The 16,429-nt window shown below is 46.4% G+C and overlaps 1 protein-coding gene across 1 annotated transcript in view; it reads left to right on the top strand.

Annotated features, from left to right (window-relative positions):
- Nucleotides 1-11,490, top strand: part of DHX30 (DExH-box helicase 30) — a 28,610-nt gene extending 17,120 nt beyond the window's left edge. The window contains 7 exon segments of the mRNA XM_061555804.1: nucleotides 539-620; nucleotides 1,770-1,963; nucleotides 3,376-3,529; nucleotides 4,275-4,432; nucleotides 6,365-6,468; nucleotides 8,523-8,662; nucleotides 9,495-11,490. Coding sequence (XP_061411788.1) covers nucleotides 539-620; nucleotides 1,770-1,963; nucleotides 3,376-3,529; nucleotides 4,275-4,432; nucleotides 6,365-6,468; nucleotides 8,523-8,662; nucleotides 9,495-9,739 — 1,077 coding nt within the window. The 3' untranslated portion in view covers nucleotides 9,740-11,490.
- The last annotated feature ends 4,939 nt before the right edge of the window (nucleotides 11,491-16,429 follow it).

Below are 16,429 nucleotides of genomic sequence, written 5' to 3'. Positions count from 1 at the left end.
AAAAATCCGTGATGCACTGAGGCCGCGAAACTTGAACTGCGAAGTGGCGAGGGATTACTGTATTGCCGAAATTATTTTTTTCAACAAAATGTTCTATTTTACTTAGGCGACAATGACCATGAATGGACGAAAATCATCAAGCGTGACAATGACTCTGTTACTCCCCAACGAGCAAAGCATGACCTACAATTAGATGAAATTAGCTCGTATGAATGAAGACGCAGACTATGATAATTTAGAGACTGCAGTGTACTGGTGGAGCCCAAAATGGTGATTGGATGTTTTTAAATAAAACTATGTCATGTGTTCACTTATTGGGGGAGAATAAGAGAATGACTTAACGTAATCCAGATTAAGACTTCAATACAAATCCACTGCTTGACGAGACAAAGTCTGTGACTAAAATTGAAAACACCAAACACGTGGTTGCGCAGACGGGCGCGGATGTAGACAGCCTCCCCAGCGCTCGGGTTGCCACGTGGGAGAGGCGTACTCATGGTGTGATGATACGATGGCGTCGTCGTTGTGCAATGTGCAGGCGGCACAGTTTCTGGACCAGGCGCTGGACCGGCCGAACAAATACGCTGTGGAGGAGGCTGTGAGCATCCTGCAGGAGATCGGTAACACTGTGTGTGCATGTGTGCACCAGGGTGGGGAGCGGTGGCGCAGTGGTTAGCATGCTGTTCTATGAACCCGGCGACCCGAGTTCGATTCCTGCTCACAGTCAACCGCAGTGACGATTATCTGAACTGATCATGAGCCCTCCCCTAGGCCCATGAGTATCTGGTGTGGTGTGTAAACAACACCAGTGGGAGGACAAAGGCAGCTGGGCGTGGTGTTGGCCACCCAACCCCTCGTGTGCTGTGCCGGCCTTCATAGGTGCTTGCTAACAGCACTTGCCCCAACAGTCTATTCAGGCTGTACGGGGGATCTTCGTCTTTCTTTACACGGGCCAGGATGAGGCACCAGTAGCGTCCCGCTCTCGGTTTAGCACGCCGCATTTCATCCTGGTCTTGCTTTCTCATTAATACCACATGTGCACTGATGCCCAGGTATGGTGGCGCACCCCTGCGATCAGCCGCTCGGTGCCCATGGGCCGGGATGCCTGGGCACTGAGCAACTAAGTGTCGGGAAATTATCATTTGATTGAACCACGTCCACACCAACCACGCTACGCCACTCCCCGTGATACGAATCTTTTTTGGCAAGGGTTGGTGGATCACGCAGGTCACGCAGAATTGTAAATCTTCCAAAGTTTGTGAAATGACCAGGGGATGGCAGCACAGTGAATGGATTCCTGAATCTATCTGTGCCGTCCTTTGAATGGTGTCCCCTCTTGTGAAGGTTTTCTTTATAATTTTCTCCCACAAGCCAAGCATTCTGTTTGAGTTGGTTAAATTGCACAATGAGAGTTTCTTCCTGAAAATTGGTTAAGACTCGACTTTCCTGGTTAAATCGCATTATTATTAAAATTGTTGTTTAAGTCCCAAACATAACAATGTGCTTTAAACATATAACGTTAAAACTGCTTCCTTAATATTTTAAGAAACATTTCTTATCTTGTATTTACCGTTGTGCTTTTTGTCCTCTTTTCCCCTCTGCTCCTCCTGTGTTCTTCCCATCTCACTGCCTCATCCAATTCTTAATTTCCCCATTTCTTATCTCGTGTGCGTCTCGCCTCTTCCCCTCCCCTTTCACTCGTCTTCCTGCCGCTGCCTTCCCCCTCTTCCACCTCATCCCCCCCTCCTTCCTCCTCTCCTCCACCCAAGGCGTCCTGATGATGGATGAGTCCCTGACCCCACTGGGCGCTCGGCTCGCCCACATGGCGGTGGAGCCCCGACTGGCCAAAGCCCTTGTCCTGGCCACCCTGTTCCGCTGCCTCTACCCCGTGCTTGTCATCATCTCCAGCCTCTCGCGCGACCCCTTCCAGAGCGGCCTGCAGCAACGTGCGGCCGTCAACAAGGTGTGCGTGGGAGTGCGGCGCGTTCCCTGCCACCCCCCCCCCCACCCCGAGCTGTGGTCGGCGAGTGGTGTCGCGTCAGCCCCTCCCCCTGCTGCGTCGCCATGGCGATGTGCGCTCGAGTGACTCCGGTCAGGGCGTCAGGACCCTGAGGGACTGATGAGTCTCGAGTGTAACGCATTCAAGGTTAGCGTCGCCGCTAGCTTTTTCATTTATTTGAAATGCCTCTTGCTGTGGGAGTGCTCCTACCTGCCGTGCTTCATTACATTTTCACATCAGCTTCCACCCTGATGAAGGAACTATATTTCTGTAGTGCCAATCATGCAGAAACCTTTTGTATATGTGTAGCGACATCGCTGCATGTCGCTGTGTGTGGCCAGCCTGGAAAGACACGCCATGCAATGTATTGCCACCACGGACACCGCTGATTGGGGATGCAGTACCGGGCCTCTACGAGATAGGGGGCGAGAGTGCCGGCCTCGGAACGGGGTTGTAGGGGGCCACGGCACTCTGGTTGACCCCGGAGGACATGTGACCGGAGGTGTCTACCCGGGGACCCCCAAAGGGGGGGCTGGGGGGACCACGTGTCGAGAGGAGAGCCTCCTCGAGACTTCGAGAAGGGGGTCGTGGCTAGAGGCGGAGCGAACCCCGCCACACAGGATAAAAATCCGGGTCCCCAGCTCTTGTCTTCATGAAGACATCTACGTTCTACGCCAGGAGAGGATTCTCCAACACGTGGACCCGGACCCGAGTTGGGGTCGGGTCCGTTGTTGCTAACTCAGAGTGTTAGAGTAGCTAGTCTGGTGGTCCACCACCACAGGTTATCTGGTAAAGGGGCAGTTACCCCTTCGTGTTAATAGTGTTGGTGTTAAGGTTAATAAATGTGTTGCCTCAATTAGTAAGCCTGAGTCTCCGTCCGTACCCACTACATATGTGTCATAGCAAGATTCAGCAAATTGGCATATTAAATTAAAGTCTGAAGAATTTACTAAATCCTAATGTATAGTGAGCGTTCCACCTGTTCTATACATAATTACCCACTGAAACAACGTTAATGCGCTATGTTGTAACAAACGGTGTTTTAAAGCTACCTTGAACACCTATGTTGTTTTCCGTAGCACTCACAGTTCAATGCACGATCTCAGTTACATCGGCTTGAATCATGAAGGAGGGTAGCCTGCGTTCCTGCTGTCACTATTAAAGCCTTTGGTGTACTCGCGGTACAAGCATGTGTAGGCCTGTCACAGACGTCTCTCGCACTCGGACATCTCTACTCCTGTACCCCTTCCAACAATGACGTGCAGTAACCCTGTCGCGTAGTTTACCCATTGCCACCGTGGGCGATTGGTCGCCCTCGCGTCACCGGAGTGCGTTCGTCCCACTGTCGTCCCAACCTCGTCGCAATGTGTTCGCAGGCACGGCGGCTGCTGGCGGGAGAGACTCGTAGCGACCACCTGGCTTTTGTGAACGCACTCGAGGAGTGGAGGCACGCGTACGGCGATCGCGCCGACGAGCAGCACTGCGCCGCGGAGAACATGCTGCACCCGCCCGCCGTCCGATATGTGCAGGGCGAGTGACGGCCCCCACGAGCACGCGGCGCCGCGTCAAACACACACACTGCTGCATACCTGTCAACCCATATGGTTTACCCCGTATCCTTGTACATTGAAATTTAGTTTTCAGATTCATACGGCTATTCAGCCGTTTCAATACGGGCAAGCATTTTTTTGTCTATTTGTTCGTGTTTCTCCCTTGTGATGGGACTTTGTAGGATGAACGTTGAGATTTTAAGAGCACGAGTTAGCCAATAATAAGGTAGGCACTCATAAGGGGTTGACAGGTATGCTGCTGAGTCGCTCGTTGCATGAGTACACCACTGCAAAGCAAATACGATGTCGTTAATGGTGAATAGTCGTATGAGCATTTGCACACACTACTAATGCGATGTTATTATAAGTCAAGTCAGAGGCACATATTCGTGCAGTGCAAAAAAAGTTCAGCATACATACATACATACAATGTGTTTGACACATTTTCAAGACTTTCGCCCCCACACAAATTATACCCAATATTTTTTCCTCCTCAAACAAACAATGCGTTGGGCACTCATTCCTGTTGGCAACTCTGACCCAGCAGGGGAAATTTCACACTCCTGTGACCAGTATCAATCTCGTGTCTAGGATTACCACTGCATTGTACCGCGCTCCGTAACTTCAGGCCAGGGTGCTGAGACAACCTGCAAATCGGAAAACCAAAAATTGCTTTTGAACGGAATATTTACGTCGGGTTTTTGTTGTGTATCTTGCTGTTTCAGGACTGATGAGGCAGTTCTCACAGGGCATTCACGATGCGAATTTAGTAGAAAACACGACGGAATGCCTGCACGACGAGGCACTGTGCAACGAGTATTGCCGCCAAGCCGAGCTCGTGCTGGGGGTGCTGGCTGCTGCCCTCTACCCCAACATTATACAAGTACGCGCCTGGACACGCACTTACCGTACAACGTTCACCTCACACCAGGAACTGGACACACGCCTACCGTACAGTGTTCACCTCGCACCAGGAACTAGACACACGTTCCATACAGTGTTCACCTCACACCAGGAACTGGACACACGCCTACCGTACAATGTTCACCTCGCACCAGGAACTGGACACACGTTCCATACAGTGTTCACCTCACACCAGGAACTGGACACACGTTCCATACAGTGTTCACCTCACACCAGGAACTGGACACACGCCTACCGTACAGTGTTCACCTCGCACCAGGAACTGGACACACGTTCCATACAGTGTTCACCTCACACCAGGAACTGGACACACGTTCCATACAGTGTTCACCTCACACCAGGAACTGGACACACGTTCCATACAGTGTTCACCTCACACCAGGAACTGGACACACGTTCCATACAGTGTTCACCTCACACCAGGAACTGGACACACGCCTACCGTACAGTGTTCACCTCGCACCAGGAACTGGACACACGTTCCATACAGTGTTCACCTCACACCAGGAACTGGACACACGCCTACCGTACAGTGTTCACCTCACACCAGGAACTGGACACACGCCTACCGTACAGTGTTCACCTCGCACCAGGAACTGGACACACGTTCCATACAGTGTTCACCTCACACCAGGAACTGGACACACGCCTACCGTACAGTGTTCACCTCACACCAGGAACTGGACACACGCCTACCGTACAGTGTTCACCTCGCACCAGGAACTAGACACACGTTCCATACAGTGTTCACCTCACACCAGGAACTGGACACACGCCTACCGTACAGTGTTCACCTCACACCAGGAACTGGACACACGTTCCATACAGTGTTCACCTCACACCAGGAACTGGACACACGTTCCATACAGGGTTCACCTCACACCAGGAACTGGACACACGTTCCATACAGTGTTCACCTCACACCAGGAACTGGACACGCACTTACCGTACAACGTTCACCTCGCACCAGGAACTGGACACACGCCTACCGTACAGTGTTCACCTCAGACTAGGAACTGGACACGCACTTACCGTACAACGTTCACCTCGCACCAGGAACTGGACACACGCCTACCGTACAGTGTTCACCTCAGACTAGGAACTGGACACGCACTTACCGTACAACGTTCACCTCGCACCAGGAACTGGACACACGCCTACCGTACAGTGTTCACCTCAGACTAGGAACTGGACACGCACTTACCGTACAACGTTCACCTCGCATCAGGAACTGGACACACGCCTACCGTACAACGTTCACCTCGCATCAGGAACTGGACACGCACTTACCGTACAATGTCCACCTCGCACCAGGAACTGTGGACACCTTACGTACAGTGTTCACCTCGCACCAGGAACTGGACACCTTCCATACAGCATTCACCTCACACCAGGGCCACAGCCACTGTGAACATTGTCGGTGTCCAGATACCCCAAAAATGTGTACTTTTTCACGAATAGACACCTTTCAAAAACTTCGAACAAAGATCATGGATATTTTTTTACGTGCGTTTTTCTCCCTTCAACAAGATGAGAGAAATGCTGAATATGTTGATGATGGAAAACTTGAAATACATGGTAGTCCGTAGCGGGTAATTGCGTAGATGTAATACAATTATAGTGGCAGTCGAACTCCTCTTGTCCATTGCAAAGTGGAGGGTGAACGTCACAGCTTTTATCTGTAATCAAACTGATAACCACCGGGAACCATTCGTGAGTAGAACACCTATTTTAAAATGTGTAGATGCGTCCCCTGCCTTGCGCGCAGGGGTGGCAGTGGCTCCCGGGTTGCGAAGCAGCTCGTTGTTTGATGCACCTGCGTGCGTATTTTTTGCCCGTTTGCTGTCAATTGTCAATCACGGTTGTGTCCCCGCGTGCTTCCGTACCCCAGCTGCGCTTAGGGGAAGTTACGCGGGAAGGCAAGCTGCGGGCCGACAGCCTGGTGTGCCGCACGCGCACCGGCAGGGTCCTGCTGCACAGCAGCACCCTCAACAAGTGAGTACGACCGGCGGGAGCAGAACCAGCAATTACCAAGGCCACCGCTACTCAGCAGCCCGAGCATTGTTTACACCAGGGTTCTTCCACTGGCTACGTTTGGCCAGAGGTCGCAATCGGGTACCCGATACCCGTACCCTACCTGATACCCGGCTACCCGTACCCGGCCGAGTACGGGTACGGGTACCCGTTTGCGACCCTGGTGCGGCCGGGTACGGGTACGGGTAGGCCGTGAGTCACTGGTAAGTAACCGTTTGTCACTCATTTCGGGTATGGGTACGGGTAGGGAACGAGTACCCGTACCCGGCCAGGTACGGGTACCCATTTGCGACTCTGGTGCGGCCAGGTACGGGTATGGGTAAGGAATCAAAACCCGTTTACGACCTCTGCGTTTGGCTCATGAAAACTCTTGGAGTGGCCCACTGAGAGATGTGGTTTGTTGAGACGTTAAAAGATACAAAATGTATATGCTAGTGCAGTGGTTCTCAACCTTTATTGGCTACTGGTTACCCCCCCCCCCCCCCCTTGTTGAATTTTGTTTCACACCTTGCCCTGACCCAGCATGGTTCTCAGAAATAAATGCATGAATAATGAACGTCAATATTTTAACCAATTGACCATTTGGCAAGGTATCCTAACTAGCTAGGAACTGCAGGCGAATAAAAAAAATCAACCGATGCTCTCCTGATTGCTCTCGAAAACCGCTTTGTTTACGATCAAGGAGTTTAGAAAAGTATTTAATATAATTCTAGGTTACCATGTGGATTTCAATTTAATTGTAGTTATTTGATATTGGCAGATTCATAAATGCTTATTCGCCAATGACTCATGTATGATATAATTTCACACTTACCCCCTGGGACGTTGCCACATACCTCCAGGGGTCCTCATAACCGCGTTTGAGAACCACTGAGCTCAACAATATGCCTCCTTCTCATATCTATCTTCGCTGTATTTTAATACAACCCATCGGCCCTTGCGAGTGCACAACCTCAGCAGCATTGATTCAAGTCTGAACCGATTTCGAAATACAGCGTCTCATCAGTGGGAGTCATTCTTGCTTGAATTAAGTATAATGAGATACAGATGAGTGAGATGTGAGTGAGCGAGAAAGATATCAACAAGAGATAAAGATTAGAGAGTTATAGGTTAGTGGTCACGTTCACAGACTTTCATACATTTCTCAGAGCAATGGGACCCCATGTGTCCAACCAACCATGACTGATGACGGTTGTTTGTGTTGCAATCCAAACATCGTACTCTATTATTTAATTTATTTTCTTTCTACGTGACTTTACCGAAAGAGCCAATGAGTAATTCCTGCAATCAGGAAAGCTTCAAATCAAGTTTTCATGACTGCAATAAACACTTTTTTCAGAATAAGCCTTTAAGCGGCCTTCATTCACAATAGTTGTATATATCATTGGTGTTTATTGCATGACAGTAATACCAATATTTTCATTCTCCTGGCTGGAATTTAGCCAAACTAAGTGAAAAACGAATTTAACACGATGCTTTGTTGAGACAACTTGCTACAGTGAAATCACGGGCCAGTGAACCCAGTGGTGCTGGTCAGCGCTCTGACTTCACGGCCACCTCCAGAGTTGTGTTCAACAAACTCTCAACCACACTGATGCACATTTAAACACATTCCTGCGGAGGGAGCTGGTAGCAACGTTGGGTTGCTCAGTCAATGGCCAGGGTCAACGGCGGCGTGGTTTATTCCGCAAATATGCCCGACTGTGAGGGCGGGCACAAGCCGGCGTGAGTAGGTTAAACGTTGAGTTTTATAAGGGCACCACGGGGTGACCAGCCCCTCCCCACCCAGCCCCACACCTCCCACCCCCCACCCAGCCCCACCCTCCCCACCCAGCCCCTCCCCACCTTCCCCACCCAGCCCCTCCCCACACAGTCCCTCCCCACCCAGGCCCTCCCTGCACGACGGACGGACGGACACAATAATCCCCTGTGGGCTGGTGTAACCAGGAGGTTCCTACCAGTAAAAGCATCTGTCTGCTCGTGGTGACTCTGTATGTTCTCATGTTGTGGCGTAGGACCGAGGAGGAGTTCCGTAGCCGCTACCTGGTTTATTACAGCGCCATGAAGTCCAACGGCAGGGTGTTCGTGCGCGATAGCTCCATGGTTCACCCCTTGGCTCTGCTGCTCATGACGGACGCGCCCATTCACTGGAGAGGTAATGTGCTGCCTTGAATTATCATACAGTACGTTATGCAAGCAGTTTAAATATATACACCACGACTCGGTCACTGCATCGCGTGCTGTCAGGTGTGCTTCTGCGGCCGCCTGGAAAGCTTTTCCTTCCGATATTAGGAAGCCACTTTTAAATCATCTAGATTGAAAACTCATTTCTTTAGAACTGTTTTTTGTGTTTAGTTTATCATCCTTCCCCCGCACCTCCGACCACAAGCATTGTGGTTAATGCAGACATGATTCCTTGCAAAAGTTTCAGTTTGGTGTTATAACAACTTTACACCTGTTTTGTTGCCAGATTAAAGGGGAAAAACTTATTCTCATACATTTTCACATTCAGGTGGTCAAGCCAGATAACCGCGTCGGGAGCAGCGGAGTGTATCGCTGTAATGCGACTGACGTATTTAGCCCTTTCCCGTTCTGAGACGTCTGCAAGTTTCAGGATGGGTCCCGTTCACCCCTGAATCTCGGAAAGCGCAAACGGCTCAGCGTTAATTTAATTTAGAGAGGCGTAGCGGCATTATTTTTAAAGACATTGTACTCACCGCAGAGAACCGTAGCGACACGACCGCGCTCTATGATAGCCGGTGCTAAACCGGGCAACACATCCTCCAGCATGGCCTTGTGGGAGCCTCGGTTACTGATAGTCATTCTATTAGTTGTAGTAATTTTTTTTTCTTCCGGTTTCATTTTGAACGGAATCGGAAGGAAACCTGATGACGTACACGCACGTCAATCGGAACGGGAAAGAGTCTAAGCGAAGCGCCACTCTTTAACGGGCACGCGTCCCCCCTCGTCTTCGTGTCGCGGCGCAGAGGGGGATGGTGACGTCCTGCTGACGGTGGGAGACGGTGACCTGGTGCGCATGGCGTGCCGTCACGAGGATGCACGCCTGCTCCTGGGCCTGCGTGAGGCCCTGCGCTCCATGCAGTGTGAGCTGCTGGCGTCGAGCGAGCCCGGAGCCCTCCCCGCAGACGCCCAGGAAAGGCACAGGCAGTTGCTCGACATCTTGGTGGAGACACTCAATGCGCCGCAGGAGCCGTTCACAGCGCGGAACTGATGGGCGTGGCGTTGCTCCTCCTTGGGCTTTCGTCGCTAATTTGGCCCGGCGTTACGCAACTGCTTTTGTTCTGTACACATGTGACCGCTTTTCTTTGGGACTGCGGAGACGTTTTTTACGCTGAGCTCTGGCTTTAAGTGGTTGATTGCAGGGCGTGTTTTGTTCATTGAGCGCGGTTGTACGTTTGTATATATATCTGCAGGATTTAATCTTGAGCTATGAACATTTTAATGAACTGACGACTGTGTGTTGGTTAGTGGAAGGCTGTCATGCAAATGTTATAAAGCAACCATGTGGGTGTTTGTTTTAATAAGTAAAAGATTATTAATGATAATTTAAGCTGTTGCTCGTCAGTTTATTTTTTATACTCAAGCAATATTTTGGTATAATTACCGTGAAATGGCAGACGATAAAACATGTCAGTGCTCTTGCACAACTACACATTAGAAGAGCTGTATGCTGTTACATTTTTGTCCTCTTAAGTGAAATGTATCAAAAGAATGAGGCTGCCTATTGTGGCAACAATTATAAATGGGTGGAATGGCTGCAATCAGGATATGAACATGTTTGTGATGTCGAGTGCAGTTGATGCCTTGGCTTCATCCAACGTCACCCGAAAGGTTGATATTGGACGACAGATGAGTAAGATGAATTGCATAGCAGCATAAATAGGGTCACATTTCAGAACAATTCCTCAATACCTTCCTCTTGTATATGTGTACCCTCTTCTAACGTGCAGTTATGCACTGATACCACCATTATTGATCACGTGATATATCTGCCATCTAGTGGAAAAGTCAATAAAAAATATATTACAGTATTGAAAATGAATACCAGTGTCATGCTCCTTTCACATTGCATTTTCTTTCCAAAATTGCAAAGACAGGTTACTGAATTATGAAATGTCTTATTTAATGAAAGTCATTCAAAGTCTTATTTACCCATGGAAATACTACGGCAAAGCGATGAAAGAGCACCACTGGGGCATTGTAACACTGAAGAGCAGTTTTTCGGAACTGGATTACTTCTACCAACTTGGAGAAAATGGGTCTCCACTCTTAGCCCAATTGCAACTTGTCAGGCTATGAAATCTACCGAGAGTGTGATAATTTGCAAAGTCTTGCGCTTATCCGTTTTTTCGTACGTGCAACTTCATTGCGTTACGGCCACAGGTATTCTCGACGTGCTCAGCCAGACGAAGGCAGTGGCATGAATTATGAGATTCTGGATGCTCCCAGAATCTTTGTTTATCAGCACTGTGTGTTTATATTGTTGGCCGCGTCGACATATTTCGAAAACTGATATTTTTGGACTTTGCTTCTAAATGTTAAGCGGGGTTTTTTTTATATTTTCCTTGAGCAATCGTTGCTGCACTGTAATTATCATGTTACCGTCATGGCTAATATTGTTTGGCTCAGAACCCTTCACGCTAAGGACATGCACTCTCTGTGCAAGGTCAAAGTTCAGCTGTCATTGCAATGGTATCAAGAATCCATTGAATGTCACTCTTGTATTTAATAAAACAGTTTCAACAAATACAGCTGAATGCAACTGCTTAATATACAGATAATATGTTAATCTTATTTATTTGTTCATATCTATATGTTCATATGTTGCTGTGAATTTTATGTAGGTTGAGGTTCATTATTTTAATGTACTGTCATATGTTATAGAGACATATCCTTAGCTAAAGTTGAAATACAAAGTTGTACATGTAAAATATGAAAAAAATTAAAACCACTCGCAAAACCCCTCATGTGTCAATTAGTGAACTCCAGTCCTTAATTTGATTTGAAATTAAGTCAGAGTATGAATTGACTGACGATTGCATAAATTATGCATCATAGTAAAAGATGTGTAATTTATTAGCATTTCAGAAGTTATTCACAAATATTGATCTGTACTATTGTAGTAAAAACTTATATTCCGTAAGATTACTTGTAATTTATTTCACGATATAAGTCAAATGAGATGCTTATTTCACACCGAGAATGAAAAAAAATGTGGGTAGCCGGTGTGATTCTGTTTTGGAACGGTACTTTTGTGCCGCTTTCAATTTAAATCTACAGAACCACGACTGGACATCACAACGTAATACATTCATTGAATCGTCAATTAAATTTCTCCCGCATCAAAGATGTCCGCTTTACTTTGTGCACAATTTTGGAGATTTTTTTTTATAGACGGTGGTCATGATAATTTCTTAAAAGAGATTACGAGTTCACTTACATGATTCCTACTTTGCATTCATGGAATAATAACACTAACAAAAACTAAATTTTGTTAGTGTTATTTTTTTGTTCCCAGGTAGTAATTTTATAATTGCTTATGCCTCAAACGTACACAAAATTGCTATTATTCTCCACAAACATTGCTTTTGTGACCAGGACACAAAAGCAAAGTTAACCATTCACTCCATTAATAACACTGTAGCAAAAAAATTGTTCCTGGGTAGTTTTATTTCCTAATTGCTTATGCCTCAAAAGTACGGAATTTGGCTGTTATTCCCCATAAACTTTGCTTTTGTGACCAGGACAGTGATATTTTGAAATGTACCTATTTTCAATGAGAAAACGTGGTGTGTGCATTTGTGTCGTTCCTTCACAAGTCCTGGTCACGAGCCAAGTTCGTGGGGGAATAATAGGCAATTCTAGATTTGAAGCTTTCGTGACTGCAAGGATTCATACTCTTAGTTCTTTCGGTAAAGTCATGTAGGTAAAAAATGAAATTAAAATTAATAAAAAATAATAAAAATCACGCCCCCCCCCCCCCTTCCAATACGTCATCATGTGCAACAACAGGGACTTGCGTACAAACACGTCCACGTCGACGCCCACGAGCACCTCGTGCCCTCTTTTAGCCCCGCCCCCCCTCCCGATACGTTTCATTCATTGGCTACCACATTCTGATAAGCTCTCCTCCCCCTCTCCTCCCCCTTAACTTGTATTTAAGAGCTTGCATCTTGAATCCCTGCTTCATTTGATGCAGCAAATCTGGCTGTGACGGTCCCACCTGATGACGGAGACTTGTGTTGCCTCCGAAACGTCGTGATTTTTATTTTATTTTTTTATAAATTCTAATTTCATTTTTTACCTACGTGACTTTACCGAAAGAACTAAGAGTATGAATAATAGCCATTTTCTATACTATTGAGGCATAAGCAATAAGAAAATAACACTACCCAGGAACAATAATCGTGTTACATAGTGTAATGAAAGTAAAAGGAAAGTTAACTGTTTTATCAAGTGATCACTAGGGCGGTGTTCACCTCCACTGACCTTGAGCAAAAGGTCCAATTATGTTTACAAATCCACTTTGTAACGCTGCGATTAGCACGGTTTTCTACGTACTGTGGGAAAGAAGTTTAAAATACAAAACGCAGTCGGCACCAGAGGTTGTTGGAGGTTGACACAGTTGAATGCTACACCATAGAGCTCAATGTGTGTCCGACCATGAACACCTAACCAATGAACTCAAACACGTACGCCAAGCTATCAAGGCGAATTGATATTCTGACTACACAATCCGCAAAGCCATCACCCCAACCGTGAGGAAGGAGTCATCTGAGGATCCGATCAAAACCAGCACCTTGCCATACATAGCAGGGGTAACCATACAGATTTCCAAAATCATTAACACAAGATCCAGGTCCAATTTAACACAGTACATAAAATTCGTGATCTGATCCCATCTGTGAAGGACAAGATTCCTGACATGCAATATCTCGGCGTCTACAAACTAAGCTGTATCTGCGACAGTAGTTATATTGGGGAAACTAAGCGACATGTCTCGGACTTCCCTTCTACGTGACTTTACCGAAAGAACCAAGAAGATGAATCCCTGCAGTCACGAAAGCTTTAAATCGAAATGTCTCGGACCGTGTTTGTGAGCACAAGGCAGATTTGAAACACGGTAGGACCAATACTTATGCCATGGCTGATCATTATTTTAATACGGCTGGCTCGCAAGAAATTGATATTTCTAATTCGATGGTAATTTGCAAGCCTACTGACTATCAACAAAGATTCGTTCATGAAGCCGTCCATATATAGAGACAATTTCAACCGCGAGGATGGTTATAAACTCCGCAAGCATTGGAAAGATGTCATCACCATCTTTGGGTCATGACTTGATTTGTGTTTTTTCTTGTCAACCTCCACCGTCAGCAGTGTGGGTGTGTGGAGCGAGGAGGTGCAATGATTGCCTGGCGGCCCTTTGATTGGTGTAGTTGTTTGTCTTTTCTCCTACACTAACATTAGCTGCCCTGCCCATGCTGCTGACACACTTGGGCTACGTCCATCTCTAAACCTTTATAAATAGTTTGCCTTTAAAGGCTTACACCCCTTTTACTGATGACGACCGCTTGTTTTGCCTTCGAAACGTCGTGGTTTTTATTTTATTTTTTATTACTGAAAACCAATAATAAGTCTACATTATCGACTGCCAGTACGCTCACTCAGTTTAATAACTATTGCTACAGTCTACATTATAGACTGCCAATACGCACACCAGCTTAAAACCAGGCTACAGTCGACATTATAGACTGCCAGTACACTCACCCAGCTTAATAACCATTGCTAAAGTCAACATTATAGACTACCAGTACACTCACCAAACTTAATAACCAGGCTACAGTCCACATTATAGACTGCCAGTACTCACCAAACTTAATAACCAGACGACAGTCCACATTATAGATTGCCAGTACACTCACTCCGATTACGAGCCAGGCTACAGTCTACATTAGTAAAAAAAAAAATTATTCACTTTGTTTGAAAAATTATTTTTCTATCTATGTGACTTTAGCGAAAGAACCAAAGAATATGAATTCCTGCAGTCACGAAAGTTTTAAGTCAGAATTTTACAGTGTGAAAACCACCCCAATATCACACGGTGGAGCGACGCGATTTTTAAATCCTTTATATTAAGTTCACTTGCTTGCTTGCTTGCACGCTTACGACCATGCAAATATTTTGGTCGTTTTTAACCCACTTCCCGTGATCCAATCGAGCTGACATTTTGCACACAGACTCGTTGTGCGTGACAATTTATTTTCGTGAAAATTTTTCCCAAAATTTTACACTTTTTAGGAAAAAAATTATATTTAATTACCAATTGCTTAATGGTGGCAGGCAATCATCTGACCCATAGGTGGCAGCCATCTCAAGCCAGAGGACGAGAGGACTCGAGCCGCCACGCATATAAAGGATTTATAGTGAAAAACTTTGTTTTTACGGGTACATTTTTTTTCTTCACGACATTCCCCCGAGGGCCTGAAAGTAGTGCTGTGCGCTTTTGGTCATTAAAAGCATGACACGCATTCTCAGAGCTTCATCACAGGCTGGCGATCGCCTTTGACATGGTGTGCGAGTTGTGGTTTTCATGTCATGGGCCTCTTCATGGCACGAGCCCTTAAACACGTTCCTTCGGAGCGGGCAGGTAGGAACTTGGTTGGACAGCACGTTCGTGCACGACAGACAAATATGCACGACAGACAGACAAATAATCCCTGGTGGGCAGTGTGGAACCTGTTGTTCCTACCTGTAATATGCATTGTCATATAATACTCGGTAAAGTATTTTTTTTATAGGGGGAGGGGGGTTAATTTATATGCTCATGTTAACCTAGAAATGCATTAATTTGTTTGATCTTTTACAAGGAATACATTTGCTTTTTTGGACAAACTGAATCACCTTAAGGCTACTCATTGGCCCGAGTCGCAGCGGTGCCCCCCCCCACCACGAACCCCCCTCCCTCTACCAACCCCAACCCACCGCTCCCATTGGTCGGCGAAACCCCGCCAACTCGATTAATTAAATAATTATATTCGGCGCCCCCGAGCCAATGGGAGGGCTCTGGTGGGGGGGAGCCATGGTATGCACGATAGACAAATAATCCCTGGTGGGCAGTGTGGAACCTTTCGATTTAAATCTTTAGTGACTGCAGGGATTCATCTTCTTGGTTCTTTCGGTAAAGTCACGTAGAAGGGAAGTAATAAAATAATAAAAATAAAACATAATAAAATACAATTCTCACGACGTTTCGGCCACAACGCAAGCAGCCGTCCGCAGGTGAAGACCAGGTCTGTCGGGGAGACAGCGTCTGAATGACGCGTCTGAATGACACTGTCTCCCCGACAGACCTGGTCTTCACCTGAGGGCGGCTGCTTGCGTTGTGGTTCGAAACGTGAGAATTATTTTATGTTTTATTATTTTATTACTTCCCTTCTACGTGACTTTACCGAAAGAACCTAGAAGAAGTGTGGAACCTGTTGTTCCTTCCTACCTGTATTACATTCAAACGTGGACACAATTGGCTGGTTGTTTTGGTGTACACATTGAGGAAGTATTGTGTTTTTTCTAAAAATAAATTAATCAAAGACATTCAATCGTATTGAATATTTACGTGTATGAATTCGTATTTTGTTATTGCAAAAATACTGTGAATGCTTGTTAAAAAAATTACAATGTTTCATTGGTTTTGTAATACATTGGTATACGGTACTGCATGACAGCCATTGTAATATTGTACTAATGTACCATATACTACTGTGCGGTATTACAATTGACACAATTTATATTTCAGTAAAAAATTACAAAAATAATTGGGAATATGATGTAGGTTGCCTTTTTTTCGACCAAAAATTCACCAAATATTTCCTCTTTTCTATTCGACGATGGAATAGACGTG

Source organism: Lethenteron reissneri, chromosome 21, assembly GCF_015708825.2.
Source record: "Lethenteron reissneri isolate LAM-NWPU_2019-01 chromosome 21, ASM1570882v1, whole genome shotgun sequence".
In the NCBI taxonomy this organism is placed as follows: Eukaryota; Metazoa; Chordata; class Hyperoartia; order Petromyzontiformes; family Petromyzontidae; genus Lethenteron; species Lethenteron reissneri.
The sequence above is the reverse complement of the archived record's forward strand: the minus strand, read 5'-3'. Positions and strand labels throughout refer to the sequence as shown.